Consider the following 21,004-nt stretch of genomic DNA (forward strand, 5'->3'; position numbering starts at 1 on the left):
ATTGTAGAAGCTCCATCATGGTAACGTACGTACACTTTTGACCGTATATTGCTTACCCTTTTTTATCCTTTTCTAACACACATGTTGTCATGGCAACACGTGCGTTAGAAGAGGACAAAAATATGTAGGCATATCTGGCCACGAGTGTATATGCCAACACTTTTTTTGTCCTCTTCTAACTCACCTGTTGTCAATGGCAACACGTGCATTAGAAAAAAATAAAAATGTGTAGGATTATCTGTCCACGAGTGTATAAGTGGTTGGTTTCCATTGTCCCCACTCGCCATTTGTCATAATTCTCGTCAACTACCGCATCCTGCTCTAGTAAAAATTTAGTATCTTTATAGTAACTTTTAATTTTAACAATAAAGTTACTAAATTTTTACTAGAGCAGGGTGCGGTAGTTGGCGAGAATTATGATAAATGACAAGTGGAGATTATTATAACCAACCAAACGTGTCGTGACGTACCAATTGTAGACCTGACTTTAAGTTGGTTCTACAATAAGCGCGTCGGACATTGACGTGAACGTCTACCTAATGAGAGAGAGAGGGGTACGGAGATATACATCTATACCCCTTTCTTTCATTACACTGTAAAAAATCCAAAAAAATTTTTCCAGCGACGGCAATTTTTCTTTTAAAATCTCTAGTAATAATATTACTTTAAATGTGGGGAAAATACATATGCAAAAATGGAAGAATACTAAATATTGTAATTTTGATATATTGAATATTGGGATTTTCAAATCCGCGGTAAATTTCCTTTCTTTGATGGTAATTTTGTTTTTTTCAAAGAGGGTAATAATCGTTCCCACATTCAATGAGGTAAAATGATTAATGATGGCGAAATTACAGCAGATGGAAAAATTCCATTACCGAAACGTAACCTTACCATGTTGAAAATGTCAAGTATCCAGAAGATGGGAATTTTTCTTTTACGAAACCAAGGAATATTGACATTTTTAATATGGTACAATCACTTGTTTATGTAAAAGTGACACATTAAAAGTGGGAAAAAATCGTTTCCTCTTTCAAACAGGGAAAATTCCTTTAATACTTTTTACAGTGTAGGTACACGTCAACGTCCTACGCGCTTATTGTAGAACCAACTTTATGGAAACGTGTCATACGTTCACGTACAAACGTGCCCATTGTAGAACCGACATTTATGCTGAGTTTACAATGACGTCACAATATTCGCATTGCAATGCTAAAGCTGAGTCCAGAATCAGCACGTAAACGTTACGTTATGACGTTAACGTGTGATGTCACCCATTTGAAATAGCAGCATGAGATAGTGTAACCGTACCCTAATGCAGATCTAGATCGTTTCCTAATTGGGATTTTTGTCGCACTTTTGATAACATGTATAATTGGGAAGTATGAAGTGTCCTTGTTTTTCCGTGTAAAGGTACGGTCATATGACTTTTGGAAAAACCATTCTTGTCTTTCTCTCTCCTAAGACAGAGGCATAAGATTGTCTCACTCTGCATTTTCTTACATTTCCCAAAGACGGAAAATGCAGAGTGAGACAAACTTATGCGTCTGTAATAGGAGAGAGAAAGACAAGAATGGTTTTTCCAAAAGTCGTGTGACCGTACCTTAAGGCTGCAGTCCCATGGCAGCGTTTTGCGTTGCGTTTTGTCACTAGACCATGAGTGTAAAAGAGATGCAGATATATGTTTGCTATGTTTACACTCAGGGTCTAGTGACAAAACGCAACGCAAAACGCTGCCATGGGACTGCAGCCTAACTTTTAATTTCAACAATAAAATTACTAACGTTTCACTAGAAAGAGCAGGGTGCTGTTGTTGACAAGAATTATGACAAATGGCGAGGGGGAACCAGAGATGGGTTGTGAGCGCATGGAACTTTGGGTTGGTTTCCATTGTCCCCACTCGCCATTTGTCATAATTCTCGTCAACTACCGCACCTCTAGTAAAAATTTAATGACTTTATTGTTAAAATTAAAAGTTACTATAAAGTTACATAATTTTCACTAGAGCAGGGTGCGGTAGTTGAAGAGATTTATAACAAATAGCGAATGGGGATTTTGGCCAGTGGGGACTGGGAACAATGGAAACCAACCCCAAGTTGCTGTGAATTGCCGGAACGCTTTGCGAGAGATAGACAAAGACAGATACTATCTTTGTCTTTGTTTGTCTTACGGAAAAGCGGAGCGAATCGATAAGTGTGTAATCGACATCATCGTGTCACATTTCGGAACTTCCTCTTTACATACGTATGTATATACAACATATTTTACGTATATTACGTCAGAAACTTTAAAAATATGTTATGCCGCCCTGGTGGTCCACACACTTTATGTTCAAAGATCAAAGCATGCAATGTGATTTTTGGTGATTTTATTATCCTTTCAAAGAATGTTGCACGTGTTTAATTGAAGTGTCATATTTTTTACAGTTCGTGCACTAAAAGTGCATAAACATAGTGTTTATTTTGAATTTGTTATTAATTGAAAACCTCTTCTAGTGGGCAAATTTAATTTGTAAGTATGTTGAAAACATATGTTTACTCCATAAAGATAAATGTACATAAAATTAATTTAAATCGAAAAAAAAAAGTTTTTTTCTACAATATTTTTAACTGGAAATATCTATAGTTATATTAAACTTATTAAGCCTTATTTTGTAATTCATTTATAAATATTTTAACTTTATTTTAAATTCAGTATATTTAGATGCTATGGGTGGTTACAGATGGTGAATGTATACATATATGTACTATTTTTTTTTTAAAAAGTATTCATACATTTTTGTTATATTCCACAGAAAGTATTCTACATTGTCTTAAAAATTTATTTTTATTATTGTGGTGTATTGAAATGTTATATTAAATTATTTTAATATAAATTACAATACGAATTTTTGAGGTTAGAAATTTTTTGTAGAAATTCTATATAGAATGTGTTGATCATAGACGGAAATTGTAATTTTTTAACTGGTGTTTAAAGAAAATTGTTTATTTAAGAAATGATTCGTTTCAAAATCATTTTTATATGATTTTAAAAAAGTAAAACAAACAAGGGCGTATAGTTATTTTTAGAAAATATGGATTTTTTTAAAAAATTTTATTCTTTCTAGAGAAATCATTGTTTTAATTACTTATATCATACATTTTTGTGTACATATGATACATATTAAAACTAATTATTGAAAGTTTTTAAATTTATTTTCAAAAATATTTATTAAAAACTGCAGCCAAGATAAAGTATGAATTTTTTGTGTTTATTTAATTAACACTTTGCTTTCTCATGGAGATTTTTTGTGAACAATTTATGATTACTTAATTAGCATTACAATAATTTTTTTAAAAAATGTATTAAGTTGTGTGTTTGCAGAGATTGAATAGAATTTTAAATTAAAATTTAAATCATAAGGGTTATTTACATTTAAATTATGATTAAAATCAGAGTCATTTACATTAAAAATTTATAAATATTTTTTGAAAAAAAATTTCATTTTAATTTATTTTATTTATTGCCTAAAATACTATTACTGAACTTAAAAAATATATATGGGACGGTCCATGCCAAACCAATATATCGTCGACTTTTGACCTCTTCAATTTGTCTCAAATTTTTTTTCACCATTTTACTACCCTTCCAAAAAGAGCTTCATGATTTTTTTCAAATTTTTTTATCAAGCCGCTTACGAGATATGAATTTTTCAAAATTGGAAAATTTTAATCACTTATTATTTTTGAATGCACATAACTTCCTTAAAAATGCATTAATTTAAAATTTAAAAAAAAAATGTGTGTTTTTAACTCAAATTTTCAAAAATTTCATGCAAAAAATTATAAAATTAAATTTTACTATATTATTTTTAATTTAAAGGTTAATATCTTTTTTTTAATTTTTTGTATCTTTCGAGTTTTTATTTAAGCTTAGTCCGATCATGGGAAAACAATTTTTTCAATATTTTGAAAAAATTTTAAATTTTTTAAAAATCATAGTGACAATACCCAAAAATTTGATTTTTATGGTGAAAACCATAAAAAAAAGTCCTTAAATTTAAGTTTTTTTTATGGTTTTTACCATAGAAATTAAATTTTCGGGTATTGTCACTATGATTTTCGTAATCAGCGCATCAAAATACATTTTTTTATGTCTCATACTTTGATTTTTCATAATTTACCCGAAAATTTGATTTTTATGATAAAAACCATAAAAAAGTTTAAAAATTTATGGTTCTTTTCGTTTTTTTTGGGTAAAATATGAAAAATTAAATATATAAATAGATATTCCATGTACATATAAGCTTTTTTTTTTAAAAAATATGAAATTTATTGAAAACTACACAAGATAAAGAAAAATATCAAGAAATTTTTTTTAGAATTTTTAAAGAGGAAAAACATTTATTTTTGAGATTTTTTTCAGCTAGGGTAAATGCACTATAATTACGGCGCGGTTCAAGTCAAAATACCTTTGAAATAGAAAATTCAATATTTCTATTGTATAAAGTCAATTTAAGACTTATTAAACTAAAAGCTTATATTATTTAGATATTTAAAAATAATTTTAACTTTATAAAAATCGATTATTTATAGATACTTTGCCTACCATAATTGGAGCCAATGGAAATCTTAAAAATGTTTCAATTACAGCAAGGGAAAAAATTTGATCTCAAATAATTAAATTAATAATTGTTTAAAAGTGCATCTTTTTTAGTAATTCTATCAAAAAAAAAGATTAAAATAGTTAAATTAAATATGATAGTAATAATAGTTATTTTTTATGAACGCGCCGTAATTGATGCACTTACCCTAGTATATTGTTTGGAAAAAGTGTTGTTTAAAAAAAAAATATTTTTTTCTCTTTAACTTCCATCGGGTACAAGTTATATTCTTATCGAAAATATTCTTTAATATGAAGAAATTTTACCATTAAAAATTTGAGCTAAAAAAATGGTGGGGTTTTTGAGTAATTTCAATTTAAAGTTTTGTTTTTATTAAAATGGCCGCCATTTTGTTATTTATCAATATTTTTTAATTTTCTTATCGGATTTTTGAAGAAGAGTAGATCCAAAAAGAAAAAATTAAATATTCCAATTAGTCTAAAAAAATATGAGACTTGAAAGTTTTTTTTTCTTAATTTTAAAATAAATGACTTTTCAGACTTAAAAAATTAAAACCTTTATTATTTTACAAAAAAAAAATTTTTCTAGTCAAATAAATTTTGGACATGAAATAAATTTTGAGCATCGAAAAAATTCAACCTTCCTGATTTGAAATAAATTCGGTCTCTATCAAAAATAAATATTTACTTCAACCAAATAATTTTTATTTGAATTAATCTGTATTTGAAACAATAATTTTTGTATTTGATACAAATATAGAATACGAAAATCAAGGTAGGGAATTTTTTTTAAAAATGTCTACTTTTTTTTCTTTTTAAAAACATATTTGATCTGTAACTTTTCATTGCAGTTATTTAAATTTGCGCGTGAATATAAAACCTTGTTCGTAACAGATTATAACAGAAGTTAATGAACAAGGAAAAAGAGAAAGCAATCTTTAGAAAGTTCAAGATTTAAAATTTAATATAAATACCATTTAATTTACTCAAATAATAATTATTTAGTACAAATAAATATTTATTTGATAATAATATCAAGTAATCGATTATTTGAATCAAATAACTTTTTTTCGGTATTAGAATTTAAAAAAAAATTCATCCTTATAGCTTTTATGGAATAAATAAATTATAATTAAAATATTTATAAAAATCAAACGTATATATACGACACTTTTAAAAAATGTGATTTTTGTATTTCTGAGGTCGAAAAACATAAAAATTTATTTAAAAAAATCGAATTTGAAAAATTTTAGTTATACAACTTTTCTTCCATAAGGAATCAATGATATTTATTATTAGTTGAAAACATGAATCTTTAAAAAAAATGTAAACAAAAATTAAAGTTAAAATTATTAAAATAATAGTTGTAGAAAAATAAATAAATATTATGTATTAAATAAAAAAGGTTTGGGAATGAAAGGTTTTGGAAATAAAAAGAAAATTTAATTTACGAATTTTTATTACAATTCAAATGCACCTCTATAATATTTTTTCAATGAAATGACTAATTATTTGACAGCAGATTACGTATTGTGACGTGAATATTTAAAAATATATAATTATAACAGAAATAATGAGGCTTTGGAATGAATTAGGTATTTTGCTTTCAAATATGGCTGTTTATGTCTTGTGAGACAAACAATATAAGTTTTTTTTTCTTCTTTTTTTACATTTTACTTTATTTAAAAGTAGTATTTAAACTTGTAATTATATCAAGTTATTTTATTTAATAATTTTATTATTTTAGGCATTAAATTAAGAACTTTAATTTAAAACGTTTCAATAAAAAAGTTTGTAGAAAAAGAAAATTTAAGGTTAGCATTAATTTTTTAATAATAAATTTTAAAGCAGTCTTTAAATAATAATTAATGTTTGTTTACTTTACTTTAGAAAGCTTAACATGGCTAGCTCATACGTAAAGCTTTAAGTGGGGTAGAAAACTACCCCAAACTTATTTCATTATTGAAATGTTTGTATTCAGTGCAAAATATCTTTATTATACTGCATTTTCTTTGTTTTTTAATAAAGAAAAATTTAGCGTATTTGGTTTTTAGATCGAATCAAAAATGTGGTCAGAATGTTGAAAAAACAAAAAACAAAATTTGCAAAAAATGCATTTTTTATTAAAAAAAATAGTGTAACAAGAAGTTAACGAATAGAGCGAAGATTAGGCAATATTAGGCAAGAATTTTTTTTGACATTATTTTGAATCTAAAAATGTTTTACGTTATGAAAAAATTGTGGAAGATGTCGAATTTTAAAAGAATTACTAGTGAAATTTCAATTAATCAAAATTTAAATTATTGTGGAGTTGTCAATGTTTTTTCAACCTTTTTATAAACTTAGAATCATATTTCATTATGAAAAATTAAGGCCAAGCAGAACGTTTATACAAAGTTGTCAAAAAAATAAAATCTTAATTTTTGACCGTTTTAGAGTATACAGTTTTGAAAAAATTAAGATTTTTCAAAACTGCACTGCTTTCACAATTTTGATTATTTTTCATCGCCAATTTTTTTAACACTCTTTTAATAATTCTTTAGAATCTATCGTATGGATTTTAAAAAAAATTTATTTTTTCAAAATAATACAAATTCTAAAATGAACAAAAATTAAGATTTTCTTTTTTTGACCACCTGTTATATTTTTAGGACCCAAATTATGCAATAAAAAAAATATTTATATAACATCGGGCGATCATTAAAATTTTAAAATGACTAAATAAAGGTGTTGCCTCCCCTTAAAAAAATAATTTTTGTCTGTTTTACAATTTAAAAAAAAACCCAATCGACTTTTAAAAATCAATTGAGTTTTTTTAAAACTCAAGGGTTTATTGGAGGTTTATTGGGGTTTCATTCGAGTGGGTTATAGAAAAATGATAATGTCGTGTTTATTTAAAACAAGCAAAATTAAACGCGCGCAAGCGCGCCAAATTGAGTATTTAATTGTTTGTTATAAAGAAATTAAAGATTAATATTATGAATAATAATTTAATTTATTAGAATATTATTACATATTAAATGATAATAATGAAAATTATATGTTTACAAGCCTCGGATTATACGACTTTTTCCGACTTTTTTTTTTAAAATACGACTTTTATCGATTTATTTTAATGAAATGCGACATTTTTTTTATACATTTGAAAAAAAAAATGTAAATAAAATACATTTTTTAAGTATAAAATGTAGATCTTCTTCAGATCTTCTTCAATTCAATTATTTAACAAATTTTGAACTAAAATGATTCTTCACTAAATTCATTATTTTTAATTATTTTAATGAAATACATCACAAATTCAATTATATCAAAATTATTTTTCAATTAAAATTTTTATGAAATTTAACAATTGTTTATAATTTAAAAAAAAAATATCACAATAAAATTGCATTATTTTTTAAAAATTTCAATTCAAAATAAACTAAAATTCAATTATTACAAGAAATTTTAATTCAAAATCAATTAAAAATCCAATAATTATCAAAAATTTTCAATTTAAAATTTAATTATTTGCCAAGTTTTCAATTTAAAATGAAATAAAATTCAATTATTTTCTAAAATTTCTATTCAAAATTAATTATCCAAAATTTCAATTAAAATTCAATTATTTCCCAAAATTTGCAATTCAAAATGAACTAAAATTCAATTATTTTCCAAATTTAAAATCAAATAAAATTTCATTATTCTCAAAAATTTGAATTCAAAATTAATTGAATTTTCAATAATTTGAATTTAAAAGCATCTAAAATTTAATTATTTCTAAAATTTTCCATCGAAAATTTTTTTTTTTAAATTTAATAATTTCAATTATAACTCTAAGGAAATTCAATTATTTTTAACTATTTTAATAATATTCTTTGAAATTTCAAGTATCTGAAACCATTTTTCAATTAAAAATGATTTTCAAATTATTGTATTTTGTCCGCATTTTCTAATAAATTTTTAGTGAAATCATCTAAAATTTTAATTACAAAACACTTAAAGTTTCAATTAATTTCAAAAATCTCAATTTTAAATCTTTGAAAATTCAATTAAATTTAAAAAATGTTTTCCAAAAATTGTTTGATAAATTATTTTTAGTTCTGTTAAATTTAATAATTGTTTGAAAATTAACAATATATCTGTTGAAATTTAATTATTTCTAAAGATTTCAACTTTAACCCTTCGAAAAGGATTATTATTAAATAAAAAATTTTTATTTAAAAATCAGTAAACTATTTTTGTTAAAATAAAAAACAAATCCACTTTTTTTTGGAATATAAATCGACTAAACGACTTTTTTGTGTCTTTAAGTTGATTCGAGGCCTGTGTTTTTATAATTAATATTTAATAGGTATTCGTTGGCCCCTGGTACCTTAAAAATAAATTTTTTAAAATAAATTTTTTTCAAATTACTATCTTGTACGAAATTTTCTGGCGCATCTTTTTTCTCATCATAAATTTTTTGTATTTGTATACAATTTTTGAATCAATATACAACTTTATATTATTATTATATAATTTTTTGTGTTTATTGAAAATTTAGATCTCACTGAATAAGAATATACAAAAAAAAATTTTCATTCGGTCAGTTCCATAAAAAACGAGATTAAAGTGTCCAAAAATCGCTTTTTTTTAGCACTTTTTGAAGCACTGTAAAATGAAAACGGAACGTGATAAAAATCTCTACAAGGGCTTAAATGAAAGCTTAAACCTTCAACATTAAGCCCCAAAACTGAAAAGTTAATTACAATTGCGCTGAAACTTATTTAGAATATAATCGCTATCTCAAACATTAAAAATAGCTGGGATAGAGAGCCCTTTGTTGAAATCGATTTCCATAACCGAATTTATTTGAAACTTGTCACTTTGAAATTTTTAACGTTTCTATTGACGAATCGAAAGTTGAATTTCAAAAATTCAAAATGTCGTCAAAAATTTTCAAAATTGAATTAATTATTTTGCGGCTTGTTTTTCTGGGGTTTCCGGTATTGCAAATTACGTGTCTAAAATTTATTTTAAAACTTAAAAAATGCCGGATCCAACATGACGGATATAAATGTGACGTTCCACGAGAAAAGAGACCTAACGTGACAAAAAATTAATTTTCAATTTTATATGCGAATCAATAGTATTTAAGTTAATTAAATTTAAAAAAAATAATAATTTTTCAGCCAAAAAAAAACTACGTGTCGTCTAAAAAGTTTTAAAAAAAATTTCGGAGAAAAAATTAATTTTCAGCTCCGACGATGTTTAGCCTGTCTGATTTGAAATGAATTTGATCTATATATAAAAAGTTGAAAATAATTATAAAAATTATTTTCAATTGTTTTAAATTTAATGACGCTATTTATTTTAGTTATTGCTGAAGGATAAAAATAACAATCAACAACCATGCCACCAAAAAGGGCAATGGAAGAAACCGATCGGTTAACTAGAATTGCGATAGTCAATTCTGATAAATGCAAACCTAAGCGTTGTAGACAAGAATGTAAACGTTCTTGCCCTGTGGTAAGAATGGGAAAGCTTTGTATTGAAGTAACACCGAACAGTAAAATAGCTTCGATTTCTGAAGAGCTTTGCATTGGATGTGGTATTTGTGTGAAAGTAAGTTTCTTTATTCTTATATTTTTTAATAAGAATGTTTTTCTTACACAATAAGTAAAATGAAAACCAGTTATAAAAATGAAAAAATTTGATTCTGTCACATTTCCCTCCTTCATTATATTTAAATGGTTTTTAGTATTTTTATAATAATAATAATAATTAAATAATAAATAATAATAATAAAATTTAGGAACTTATGGATTGAGGAAAGTGACAAAATAAATAAACAAGAATAAAAAAATGTTAATTCAGAACTGATCATTTTCACATTAAATTAGGCGTGTCAAAATTTTTGCGATATTGAATTAAAAATTATTAAATTTTTATTTAACAGAATTTTATAAAGTGAATTTTATAATGAGATTAATTTTCCTATTGAAGAATTTATATTTAACTAAATTTTGATTTAATAAAATTTATATTTAACTGAAATTTTGTAAAACAGATTTTCTAATACATTGGATTTTCAAATAATCCAATTTCCATTTAACAGAATTAGTGTCTAGCTAAACTTTCATAAAAAGAATGTTTATTTATTCAAATTGTTCTTTTATAAAATTTCTATTTATCCGAATATTCACTTGATAATATTTTCATTAACTGAATGTACAATTTAACAGAAATTCTATTTAACTGAATTTTTAAGTGAGAAAATTTCTATTTCATCGAAACTTTATTTGACCGAATTTTCACTTGTTCGAATTGTCATTTAATAAAACTTTTAAGGCCTGAGTAGAATAGAAACGTAATCGCAAACGCAACCAGAAGAATGAGATAGAGAAGGATAGACATATTGTTTGTCCTTCTCCAACTCATTATTCCGGTTGCGTTTGCGGTTACAATTCCGGTTACGTTTCTATTCTGCTAAGGCCTTTATATATCCGATCATACATCTGACTGAAATATTTTAGCGGTAGATTTAAAACCGACCAATCACAATTTTTTTGATAGTTTTTTTATTGGTGAATTTTAAAACTCCCGCTGAAATGTTACTGCCGTGTGAATAATCGGATATGCAAAAATTTTATTAAGGGTAAATACGACAATTTAAGGAGGATAGGAAGGCTATTACATGGCCTTAAAACTGAAAAATGATTTTTAACGCGAACAAAACGTTTCAATTGAACATAAAATTTTTTTTCAAAAAATCTATTATTAAATCTTTTAAAATTGCTTGACATTAATGTTTATTAAATTTTTGATTGCGCTAAAAACAATTTTTCAGTTTTGAGGTTATGTTAGTGCCTTTATCCTCCATAACAGTTTTATCAAATGACAATTCGGACAAGTGAAAGTTTTGTCAAAAAGAATCTCGGTGAAATAGAAATAATCTCACTTAAAAATTTAGCTAAATAAAATTTCTATTAAATAACAATTTGGTGAACACCTACTTCATACTTCAAAATAATTCATGATACTTCAGATAATTCAAGATAATTCAGGATAATTCATTGTAATTTGACATAATTCATATACTTCAAGTTAATTCAAGATAATTCATAATTATTCGAGATAATTCAAAGTAATTAAAGATAATTCAAATTAGTTCAAGATAATTCAAAATAATTCATAGTAATTCAGGATAATTCATATACTTCAAGTTAATTCATAGTAATTCGAGATAATTCAAAGTAATTCAAAATAATTCATAGTAATTCGAGATAATTCAGAGTAATTCGAGATAATTCATTGTAATTCAAAATTATTCATAGTAATTCGAGATAATTCATTGTAATTCGAGATAATTCATAGTAATTTAAGATCATTCAAATTAGTTCAAAATAATTCAAAATAATTCATAGTAATTCAGGATAATTCATATACTTCAAGTTAATTCATAGTAATTCGAGATAATTCAAAATAATTCATAGTAATTCGAGATAATTCAGAGTAATTCGAGATAATTCAGGATAATTCATATACTTTAAGTTAATTCAAGATAATTCATAATTATTCGAGATAATTTAAAGTAATTCTAGATAATTCATATACTTCAAGTTAATTTAAATAAAAATTCTATTAAATCAGAATTTAATTAACAAAAAGTTGTTCCTTATGAAAATGTGGCTCATTATAAAAACGACTTTATAAAATTATATTAAATAAGAATTCAATAATTTTTATTTAGAAATGACAAAAATTCCGACATGTCTAATGTGGGGAATATTCGTGCGTCCCGTAATTTATATCACTTTATTTTTGAGTTTCAATATTTGTATAATATATAAGTTAAGAAAAATAATATTTAACCTCTCATTTATTCTATGCACAATCTAATTAAATTAAATTTTTATATTGATTATTTTTGTTTAAAGAAATGTCCATTTGAAGCTATATCAATTATAAATCTACCAAGTAATTTAGAAAAGGAAACTACCCATCGGTATTCCAAAAATTCCTTCAAATTACACAGATTGCCAATACCTCGACCTGGTGAAGTTCTTGGTTTAGTTGGTACTAATGGAATTGGTAAATCTACTGCTCTTAAAATATTGGCCGGAAAGCAGAAACCTAATTTAGGTCAATTTACTGTAAGTTTAATTTTAATTTTTCTCTAAAATTTATACAATATTAATAAGAATTTTTAAGTTATCTTAAAAAAAATCATAAAAAAACAAATAATATTCCTTTCTTTTTTTTACAAAAGTATTTCAACAAAAAAATATGAAAAGAATAAAAACTATTTTTTATTAAATTCTTAGTATTTTGTTTAGGTTTTATTATTTGTTGAAATATCTATTGAAAAATTGAGACATGTTTTTAATATGATTCTATTAGTGAACTGCTAATTTTGCCTCGTTCTATAATTTATTTATTAATAAAAATTCTATATTAACAGAATCCTCCTGATTGGACAGAAATTCTGAGTCATTTCAGGGGCAGTGAATTGCAAAATTATTTCACAAAAATTCTCGAAGATGATTTGAAGGCTCTTATTAAACCACAATACGTTGATCAGATTCCAAAAGCTGTTCGAGGAACTGTTCAACAATTGTTAGACAAGAAAGATGAAACAAATAGTCAAATTGAAATTTGCAAAATGCTTGGTGAGAAATATAATTTTTTTTTATGAAAAAGAAGAAGTGAGAAAATTTTTTACACAGTTGGCGTCATATTTGCCTCAACATTTTGTCACTAGATTTCTTAAATAATTCTAAAGAAGTCTAGTGACAAAAATTTAAATAATATTGATATTTTTTATTTGTTATGAGACACATGAATAAGGTTTAAAATAAATTTGTAAGAATTTTAATTTGACTGAATTTCATTACTCACAATTGGAATGTTCTTTTATTCAAATTTTTCTTTTTTCAAATTATTATTTAACAGAAATTTTATTTAACCGTATTCCAATTTAAAAGTATTTCTACTTAAATGAATTTTAGTTTTATAGAATTTTTATTACATCGAATTTGAATTTGACAGAATTATTATTTGCTCGAATTTTTATTAAACAGAATTGTCATTTAAAAGAATTATTTTACAGAATCAATATTGGAAATAATTAATTTCTAGTCGAATTTTCATTTGTTCGAATTTACATTTGATGGAATTTTTAAAAAGACTAATTTTTTATCTTACAGAACTTTCATTTCTCCGAATAAATATCAGGCAGAAAAATTTGAGCACAAAATTAAAAATTAACCAATCATAATTTTGTCGAATTGATGAATATTAAATAAAATTGGTCAATTTTAAAATTGGCGCCCAAATTTTTCTACCTGATATTGATTCGGAGAAATGAAAGTTCTGTAAAATAAAAATTGATCGTTTTAAGTATTCTGTCAAAACTAAATTCAAACAAATAAAAATTTGACTGAATTTTGAAATATGAATTTTAATATTCATTCTGTAAAATAAAAATTCTTTTAAATCACTATTCTATCTAATGAAAATTCGAGCAAATAATAATTCTGTAAAATTCTAATTCGATGAAAAAAATTGTGTAAAATAATAATTCGTTTAATAATTCTGTAATATAAAAATAAAATTAAATGGTATTTCTGTTAAATAATAATTTTAAAAAATAAAAATTGGACTAAAAGTAAGTAATAAAATTTTACCAAAATAGTTTTAGACATTGTTCATGTGTGTCTTTTTTTATTGCATCGTTTTAATGAATTTATGATGTGTATTTAATATTGACAGATTTATTGCACATAAGAGACAGAGCAATTGATGCACTCTCTGGAGGTGAATTGCAAAGATTTGCTTGCGCTATGGTGTGCATTCAAGATGGAGATATATTCATGTTTGACGAACCATCGTCATATTTGGATGTTAAACAGCGACTAAATGCTGCTGTGACTATCAGATCCCTTATACATCCAGACAAGTAAGTTTTTAAGTTAAAAAAACACATTTTATAGAGATCTGCAAGAAAATCTTATCCTTCTACAGTATCGCGCTCGTAAAAATACTATATAAAACTCAAATTTTATTATTTTTTAATTTTCTAAATTGGAGTCGTCTTATGGAAAGTAATGGAATACATTTGCATAATTTATAATTAATAATATCAATAATTAAAAAAAAACTATTTAACTAAGAAATACATGAAAATGTTTAAAAAATCAAGTATAAACTTTTTAAAAAATAATTTAAAAAGTTATAAATCCGGCTTAATTGTTTTAAAAATTAATTATTAAACATCCCTGAAACTAATCCCACAAACAAAACTTGCCCGAATTTGTCCCTTTTTTGATTTAGATGTATTTTTATTCAATTACTCCAATTAAATTACACAACCCTCTATTGGATTTTCTATTCTATTCAACTAATATTACAGTTATTAATACCAAAAAAGTTTTTTGGTCGTTGATTATAAATTTGAAGTCAGATTTATGAAAATTCAAAATGGCGGATCTAATATGGCGGCCAAAAATTGTAAAAATTCAATTATTTTTAACAAATCTTGAAGTAAGGCGGTTTTTTGCGTCACTAATTATCATTCTACAGTATAACCGATGGAAGCATGCAATGCAAGTTTGCAAAAATTTGCAAGATGCTCAATTACATTCTAAAACATTTACGCCTGAGCAATAAGTTTATATTCTTCGGATATAACGCTCAATGTATTTTGAAAAAAAAAATCGTATTTATTAAATATTTATTTAAAAATCATAATTACTCTTCCTTCTTCCAGTGAGTTTAATTAAAAAATTGAAAAACTAACTAGTAGAAATAAAATTATTTATTTTATTTATTATTACATTAATAATTATTATTTCACGAAATTGGTTACTTTTTTAAGTAAAATATTCGAAAATGTCTTTCACGGTTTTGATCAATCAGGCGTCTTTGTAAAATAATAAAAAATTTTTTGGTTATGGTGTCACCTGAAGTGACATTCAAATTCGTAATCAGCTACCTAAAAAACCCCTAAAACTCATTTTTACAGGCTTCGCACTCTTCGACTAAAAGCTACTATTTGCTACTTTTTTGATGGTTGGCTATTTTTTGGCTACTTTTTTCAACCTTAGGCTACTAAAAGCTACTTTTTCACTATTTAGACAACTTTTTGTTACTTTTTTGCCGACTAATAAGTTCAAAACCTGTATATGGTTTTAAGTAATTTAAAATAGCACACAAAAATTGGATCTATAAAGTTCTGAATATCTTGCGGTTACTTTAACCCATTTAAATTTATGAAAAACTGTGAAAAATTGGTATTAAATCAGTTCTTTAAATTTCAAATATGCCTAAATAAATATTAATTAAAAATTTAAAGATTTTAAGATTTTCTAGAAATTAGAAGAAAATAAAAAAACTAGATAAAAATAAATATCTAAATAAAAATAAAAATAAACTAGATAAATAAAAAACTAGAAATTAAGAAAATAGAGTGATTTATCCCCACCACCGAAATATACATAGATAACCGGCTATTTTTCACAGTTTTACATAAATGTTAATGCGCTAGGTTAAAGTAACCGCAAGATATTTAGCACCTTATAGATCCAATTTTTGTGTAATTTTTGTGTGCTGTTTAAACTTACTTACTTTCACAGACCAACTTTGAAAACATATTTTATCTATTATTTTCATTTTTTTACTTAATTAACAAACCCCTACAAAAAAAATTTTGTCCGGCAAAATAGACTAGTCATTCTTACGTATTTTGGGTCGCTGAATCCGAATCCGGGGTCAGAATTTAAAAGTTGGCTCTTATTTTTGAGATAAACTCAAAAAACTGCTTAAAAAAGAAAAAAAAAATCAAAAAGTGAAAAAAATTTTGTATGACACTGCGATAGTGTAATTCCATGTATTTTTAGTCACTGATTCCGAATCCAAAGTTAGAATTGTTAGATTTGCTGAAATGTTTTGAGATAATTGCAAAAAACTCAATAAACAAAACATTCAAGAAAACTGAAAATCAGTTTTTTGGCATTATCTCCAAAATTTAAGCTAATCTCTCAATTCTGACTTCGAATTCGAATTCAGTGGAAAAAAGTACAATGTACATGGAAATACAATATCGTAGTGTTTCGGCAAAAAATTATCTTTGTCCCTAATTCAGGATTTTTATCAGATTTTTGCGATTATCTCTAAGAACTAAGATGTAAGAATGACTAGTCTATTTCGACGGACAAAATTAATTTTTTTTCTAAGGCTGTGTAATCAATAAAAGATAATAAATTAATTAAGGGAACTGAACTGAACTGTTAAAGAGTTATCCGAGAGCGCCTTTAAAATGCAGTATCTAATTGGCGGGAAAGATAGCAAAAAAATTTATCGACAGATTGGATCGGTTCAAGGCTTATTCTCTTCAGTATAATATTCTCTTCTAGTTGAACCTTAAACATGGTTCAAAATCCTTTTTCAGAAGATTTTATAACACTTTAAAGTGATTTTTTTTGTCTAAAAAATACATTTTTTTCTTCAATAAACTTCAATAAAAATTATTATTTCACGACTTTTACGTGTTTTTATAGGTTCAACTAGAAACTACATATGTAAAAATTGGAAATAAATTTTTTGCTTTTTTTTGGTCAAGAATTGCGATCTGTATCTTTCCCGCCAATTGGATACTGAATTTTCAAGGCGCTCTCGGAATAGGCTGATAACTCCTTAACATTTCATCGAATCATGTGGTTAAAATTTTTTTAACACTCTTCAAACATCCATAAAAATGTACCTTAGGTTTAACTAGGTTGAGATTTTCTTTTCCCTTTAAAAAAAAATTATCAAAAAACAGCTTTTTATGCTTTCTAATTCAGGACACCCCCTTAATTCTGAACAAGAGCCAGTAATACATTGTACATTTTAAAAGAGTTGTCTATATTTTTAATAATCTTTCTAATTGCTGAAAAAGTGAGTTTTCCATATCTTCTCCATTTTAAACTCATATTTCAAGATAAATAATAAAAATTTTGACTTAATTGTTTTTATTTCGTTCTCTAAATATCATCCAGAATCATTTCGGAAAGTATCTATTTTTTAAAAAATTAGGCCTTAACGACTTTTGATATAAAATATAATGGATTGAGCCAAAAATTTGTAATTACCTCTATTGCCATTTAAATGTTCGAAAAATCTTTACTTTTATGGTATAATTTTAATTTTTTATACCCTAAAAACTAAGTATTAAGTGTTGAAATTTAATTTTTTAAAATTAAATACAATTTAATATATAAACTACACATATTTTTAATTTTTTCCGTAGGCTACTTTTTTTACTTTTCAGGCTACTTTTTGCTACTATTTTTTTACTGACTAATGAGTGCAAAGCCTGAAATTTTTATAAAAATTCATTAATTTTTTAAAAATTAATCCGCCATTTAGATGCGCCATTTTGAATTTTTAAAAACTGACTTCAAATTCATAATCAGCGCCCCCAAAAACGTATAGTTACCAAGTTTTGTATAAATCGAAGAATGTTTTGCGGTTTTAGGCACGTTTTTAAGCTTCTGCTCCACTGCGCACCCTGTTTTAATCATTTTATCTGTTCTCCTTTTATTAATACGAGACATTCGCGCGCTTTAGCTCGCTGATAATTGTTTTTTAATCATTAAATTATTTTGTATTAATAAAACAGTAGTCTAATGATGTTTTTATGTTATATTTATGTTGATATTATATTCGAATAATTGATTTTATTAGTTTTACTAAAAAGCGTTACGCTTTGGTATGATTTTTTTATAATAGGAAAATTGTTACTTAAAAAACAATATAAAAATTTAAACAATTTAAAGTTTTAAATTGCTCAAAAAATTGTTAATCATGGAAAAAGAAAAATTAGTTAGGGAAAAATCGAGAAATTTTGAATATGAGATTTTTCGAGGCCACCCTGTTTAAAGAAAAATACTAAAATACTTACTAAATATAAATTAAGCGCAAACATTTGTTTAAATTTACCTAAAATGACACAAATAGTTTTAATTAAAATGAATTTTTAAAAAGAAAATTTAGTCGGGATTTGGTTTGTTAAAAATTTGATATAAAATTCGACGTTATTTCGATATTTTGTAAATTTTTACTAACGAATTGTAGAGAAAATTCATACGCCTTAAGTTTGATGAAACTGGCCTTTAATATTTTATTATTGTTAATTATTAGATTCATCATTGTTGTGGAACATGATTTGTCAGTGTTGGATTACTTGTCGGATTTTATATGTTGTTTGTATGGCGTTCCTGGCGCCTATGGCGTTGTAACAATGCCTTTCTCCGTTCGAGAAGGTATTAATATTTTCCTCGATGGATTCGTTCCAACTGAAAATTTGCGTTTTAGAGAAGAATCACTTGTATTTAAAGTGGCTGAAAGTGCCACTGAAGAAGAAGTGAAACGCATGAATCATTATGAATATCCAGCTATGAAAAAAACAATGGAATCTTTTTCTCTTGTTGTTGAAAGAGGACAATTTACTGATTCTGAAATAATTGTTTTATTAGGCGAAAATGGAACTGGAAAAACTACATTTATAAGAATGCTTGCTGGCAATTTATCTCCAGATGAGGGAAATGGTGGGTTTTTTTTTGTTTTCTATTCGTTTATTTTAAAACTAAATACATTCTTTTACGGAGATGAGAGCAATTTTCTAAACAATAAAATATTATAATTTATAAATTTATATTTAATTAATTTACAGATAGTATTCCTCAACTTCATATAAGTTATAAACCGCAAAAAATCAGTCCCAAATCACAGGGTATTGTTAGACAACTATTACATGAAAAAATAAGGGATGCATACTTGCATCCTCAATTTATAACGGATGTGATGAAACCGTTAAGAATTGACGATATTATGGATCAGGAAGTTCAAAATTTGTCGGGAGGGGAATTACAACGTGTTGCTATGGCACTTTGTTTGGGTAAACCTGCTGATGTTTATTTAATTGATGAACCATCAGCTTATTTAGATTCAGAACAACGTTTAGTTGCAGCAAAAGTAATTAAACGGTATGTAAATTATTTGATTTTAAATTAATGTGATAATTCTGTTAAAAGAATTACTGTGTTAATTAATTTTTGTGCTAAAAGTTTGAAATAATTTTTTTTTTAATTATTATCAATGATTTTTAACTAAAGACAATGATTGATTTTAAAAAAGTACATGTTCTTAATTTCTGTTATCTTTAGATTTGTTCTTCATTCAAAGAAAACTGGATTTGTTGTGGAACATGACTTTATTATGGCGACTTATCTTGCTGATAGGGTGATTGTTTTTTCTGGAACTCCATCTTTATGCACAGTTGCACACAGTCCACAATCTTTATTAAATGGAATGAACAGATTTTTGGAACTTTTAGGAATTACTTTTAGAAGAGATCCTAATAATTTCAGACCACGAATCAATAAAAATCAATCGGTTAAGGTATTTTTATTTTTTCATCTACTTTAATATGATTAATGATGTAGCGTAAGATTTTTTTTTTAATTCAAATTCATAATTCTGTAAAAGTAAATGACTTTATGCTATTTTTACAATTTTGGCTTTAATATGAAATCACCTTATTCTTACTTTGTTATTTAAACTCAAAATTTTGATAAAAAATGAGTCGAGTGTGTCACATTAGACTTCTCTACATCATAAAAATAATTTTAAACATGATTCTCCATTGTTTTAGAATTTTTTTCGTTCCTTTTTTTTTTTAAATTAATACTATTATGCTTTTAATAGGACCTGGAACAAAAGAGAGCCGGACAATACTTCTTCCTGGAAGAATGATTCTGGAATAGTAATTTGAAAAGTGGAAGATCTGTTCTATGAATTTGTAATCTTTCAGTTTAATGACGGATTTTAATTATAAAATTTAAACATCAAAAAGAAAAAATTAAATAATCATACTGTACGCATGAATTTAATAAATCTTTACCACTTTATAAAAATGTTCTATTTAATTACGGTCTAGATATAATTTTACAATAAAATTTATAATTGTTACGAGCGGATTGACGTAAATTTTTATTTTTTAGTGTTCCGTATACAATATTCAATCTAGACAGTTCATATTTGTTATAAAAATGTATTTTTGCATAAAAATTACAGAGAAAATATCGCGGTCACGATTGTAGTTGATGATTAAATTTTTTTTGCAACACTAATCTCTAAAGTTTAATTTTACAAACACTGAAAAGTGTATTATTATTGTTATTATTATTATTATTATTATTATTATTGTCTTATCGTTTTCAATAACAAATAAAATTAAATTTTGAGACAATAAATTAATTTTGTAGAATTGAAAATAATTTATTAAATAATTTTAGATAATATTTTTTAAAAGGTAATTGAATTTTCAAAGATTTACAATATAGATTTATGTAAATAAATGAACTTCAAATGATTTTTAATTTAAATTTTTTGTGAT

General features: G+C 25.1%; 1 protein-coding gene across 1 annotated transcript; it reads left to right on the forward strand.

Moving 5' to 3' along the window:
• Window positions 1-2,307: 2,307 nt before the first annotated feature.
• On the forward strand, window positions 2,308-20,522 carry LOC127287600 (protein Pixie). Its single transcript, XM_051314608.1, has 9 exons — window positions 2,308-2,511; window positions 9,941-10,188; window positions 12,504-12,719; window positions 13,028-13,235; window positions 14,338-14,524; window positions 18,748-19,154; window positions 19,280-19,592; window positions 19,773-20,007; window positions 20,314-20,522. Exons 2-9 carry the CDS (start codon window positions 9,976-9,978, stop codon window positions 20,359-20,361), a joined length of 1,827 nt encoding a protein of 608 aa, XP_051170565.1. The 5' UTR covers window positions 2,308-2,511; window positions 9,941-9,975; the 3' UTR covers window positions 20,362-20,522.
• Window positions 20,523-21,004: the final 482 nt, after the last annotated feature.

The sequence above is a fragment of the Leptopilina boulardi genome, unplaced genomic scaffold (genome assembly GCF_019393585.1).
Source record: "Leptopilina boulardi isolate dan_hultmark-lab unplaced genomic scaffold, ZJU_Lbou_2.1 LbouV2_371, whole genome shotgun sequence".
Classification (NCBI taxonomy): domain Eukaryota; kingdom Metazoa; phylum Arthropoda; class Insecta; order Hymenoptera; family Figitidae; genus Leptopilina; species Leptopilina boulardi.